Below are 3,593 nucleotides of genomic sequence, written 5' to 3' on the forward strand. Positions count from 1 at the left end.
GCTCATTGTGTATCACAAACATGTATTTTTAAAAATCCAAGCCAGGGGCGGGGGATTTAGCTCAGCGGCAAAAGCGCCTGCCTGGCAAGCACAAGGTCGTGAGTTCGGTTCCCGGTACCGGAGAAAAAAACCAAAACAAAACAAAACGAAAATAAAAATCCAAGCCAATCAGAAGCAGGTTTCTTTAAGTAAAATATTTCACAGCTATTATATTATTATTGGACAATCATTTATTTAAAATAATATTCTAAACACATACAAAAATAAATCGAGTATTACTTCTATTATTCAAGTGTCAAAGTCTTTGCAATAGAAAATAGAAAGGACCATTTTAAATTAAACATTACTTTTAAACTACCTCATATTTATTACTGCACACTTTTATGGTTTATATTTCACAAATTTTCTCTATTTCTTTGCAATGTACACGTGCACACTGAGAATTTATGCATACAACCACATTAGATTTTCATGAAGGAATGTTTCTCATTTCACACACAGAGAACCTAATGCAGACAGCACTTTGCCCTAAAGGCCATCACTACTCCCCAAGGACCAGAGTTGCAATGACATGGAAACAAGTATGGCTGTGAAACCATTATTTAACATTCAAATCACCAGTGCAGGTATTGGAGATGAAGGTATCCTAATGAAGAATACTCACTCCTAACGTTTCTAGACAAAGACATTCTTAAGCTATAGTAAATCAATGGTCTTATTTATTGTAAAAATAGAAAAACTTCAAAGACTTCTCAATATATTAAGTTAATCTCAGGATAAACATCATTGTATACATTTTAAAAAGAGAGGGAAGATTAATCTTAGAGAAAACTCTCAAAATTATTGCAAATTGGCCTGTGCATGGGTAGATTCAATTTCTTATCAAACAGATAAATGCTGAATTATCTCTTCTACAATATATGCATTCAAGTCTCCCCTACAAAACAGATACTAGAAATCAGTTTGTGATGAAATTTTGATAATGCTTCACCACCCACAGGGTGTCAATCTTACTACCTTAACCAGATGCAGAAAAGAATCTCACTTCTGATCAGTTCCTGATTTCTGTTATAAACAGTCACAATAATACAGAACTTCAAATTACAGTATATTATTCTTATATAAATACTTATATAATCAAATTTACATTCTACTTATCACCTATAAAAATGATATATGAGAAAATCTGCTTTTTTCTCTTTTAAGAAAAAGGAACTTAGCTTTAAGTTCTTATTCACAAATTGTGTGAATTTTTTAGAAATTCTAAATAATTGAAAATTTTATTATCAATAGAACTGGAAAACTGACTTATTGATGCTTTACAATAAATTCCAGTAAAAGAGAGTTTGACGAGCTTATAAAAATCTCTATTATGAGCAAGGAGAAACATCAAAGGGGCAGGACGTGTTTAAGGACCAAAATATTCCAAAATGTCACAATATTTAGAAAAATTTAACATGCTAAAATATTTTCAAAGTCTTATTTCTCTTCACCAAAAGTCACAGGCAAGTATACACTATAAGAGTATACAAAAATGCAAAACAACAATTGTACAGATAAAAAAAATTGAAATCCAAGAGGTAGTCAGAAGCAAGCCTGATAAACAGAACATGCTGGTAGGTGTTCCTTAACCTGAGACCCAGATACAGTATGAAATTCTTGTACTTTCAGTGATTAAAACAGTAACTGAGCAAGAAATTTAAAAGCAGATATGTAAATGAATACTAGAAATGGAACAATACTCTTATTTGAAAAGAATGACTAAAAAATAAAAACTGTACCACCAGCCAAATCCATCTCCCAGTTGCTTTAAATAAAATTTTATTGAAATACAGCCATATCCAGTTTGTTTACATATTGTGTATGACTTTTTTAACATCCTAATGGCGGAACTGAGTACCTGGGATGAGATCATGTAGCCCACAAAGCTTAAAAAATTTACTATCTGTGCCTTCAAAGAAAGCTTGCTGATCTCTGATCCAGACATACTGCTGATAAGGATTTGTGGGACAACACTGGAAACATTAACTGTAGCTACCACTACAGTGGTACTCAACTATGCAGAATATAAGATGCTAGTTCTGTAAGAATTCAATTTCTCATCATCTCTGAAATAGTCCTAATGTGTTTTTTTATTTTTGTGCTTTAATACCAAAAACATATTTCCCATTTTACTATTAAAAAGAGACTAAAGACAGCATTGTCCAACAGAATTCTACAGTGATGGAAATATTCTGTATTTGGACTGCCAGATAAAGTAGCCACTAGCCATGTGCAGCTAGTGAGTGTTGGAAATGTGGCTGGTGTAACCCAAGAACCTAATTTTTTGTTTATTAAGTTAAACTGCCTCATGCGACTTGTGGCAACAATACTGAGCAACATAAACGTAACACAGTTTAACTAATATTCCAAATTGAGATTTGTTAAAATGATCCACAAAGGTAGAAACATCTTTGAAAATAGGAGCTTTTAGCAGAAATAAACTAAAACCACAGATTCTTCCCATGATAAACTCAATAAGTAAACAAAAATCAAATTGAAGTTATTTTATCACTACAACATGTTTTTTCAATAATGAGGCAAAATTAATATATTGTGGTATGTCATTTTTGGGGAGATAATTTTAAGCTGAAAAGCAGTAAATGAGACTATCGATTATATTTAAAAGGAGGTGGACAGTTCACACCAAATATTATTTTTCAGCTTCCTTTCCATCAGTCATCTCCTAAAAATGTGAGTTTATTTCCCACCTTCTAACACTTCAACTGAGCTCTCCAGAACTCCTTGTTTTTAGTAGACACCTGTGAAAACTGTGTCCTTTTCAGAATGTGCAGCATTTCCACACAGTTATTGCCATGGTTAAATCTTCCAGAGTGTTCACCTTACATGGCATGCCAAAATACGTCTATTTAAAAGAATTTGTGGATAGAAGTAAAATCTCAAAAATCAAGTTAGAGAAATTACCCTGTATAGTTCTCTGTATGCCTACATCAAGACTAGTTTTATATGGAACAATAACATAAACTAGATACATTGTAAAACTGTAATTACTGATGCTGCAAATTAAATTACTGGTATAACAGAAAACGTTAAAATAAAAGTCAATTTGAAATTATAATACTCAGAAAATGGTTGTTTAAGATATGTGCTTAATTATATCTTCTAATTATTCCAGTGTGCTTTCCCAGAGAGACAGTTACTTCTATACTTTGTTTTTGAAGTTATCTGGCAAAAATCGATTTGTGGGATTTTTATTCCAACATGCCTACGTCAAGCATCTTAACCTTTTATAATGCAGTAGCTGAAAGGTATAAAACATTTTAAGGGCACTTCTGTTCCTGTTTTCTTTTGCAGTTTAATCAGACGTTGCAGCTGGAACTTTGACAGAGAGATTTCTCCGGGTGCTGGTGATGTGCCGCTGCTGTGCTAAGAAGGACCGTGTGGGGCCACAAGGACCAGCGTCTTTGCAAGCGCTGCTCATGAGCCTGGACTCCATCCCTAGTTTCTGGAATGCCAGACTCTGACCAAAAGCAAAAAAAAAAAAAAAAAAAAAGACTATAAATATTTAGTTTACAAAGTATCTTTCACATATA

The 3,593-nt window shown here is 33.0% G+C and overlaps 1 protein-coding gene across 1 annotated transcript in view; it reads right to left on the reverse strand.

The window, feature by feature from the left end:
• Positions 1 to 212: 212 nt before the first annotated feature.
• Hook1 (hook microtubule-tethering protein 1) overlaps positions 213 to 3,593 on the reverse strand; it is an 81,520-nt gene continuing 78,139 nt past the window's right edge. Inside the window, exon 22 of the mRNA XM_005398478.2 lies at positions 213 to 3,520. Within this exon, the coding sequence (XP_005398535.1) occupies positions 3,356 to 3,520 (165 nt within the window). The 3' untranslated portion in view covers positions 213 to 3,355. The remainder of the gene's footprint in view (positions 3,521 to 3,593) is intronic.

Source organism: Chinchilla lanigera, unplaced genomic scaffold (genome assembly GCF_000276665.1).
Source record: "Chinchilla lanigera isolate Chin_1 unplaced genomic scaffold, ChiLan1.0 scaffold00063, whole genome shotgun sequence".
Classification (NCBI taxonomy): Eukaryota; Metazoa; Chordata; class Mammalia; order Rodentia; family Chinchillidae; genus Chinchilla; species Chinchilla lanigera.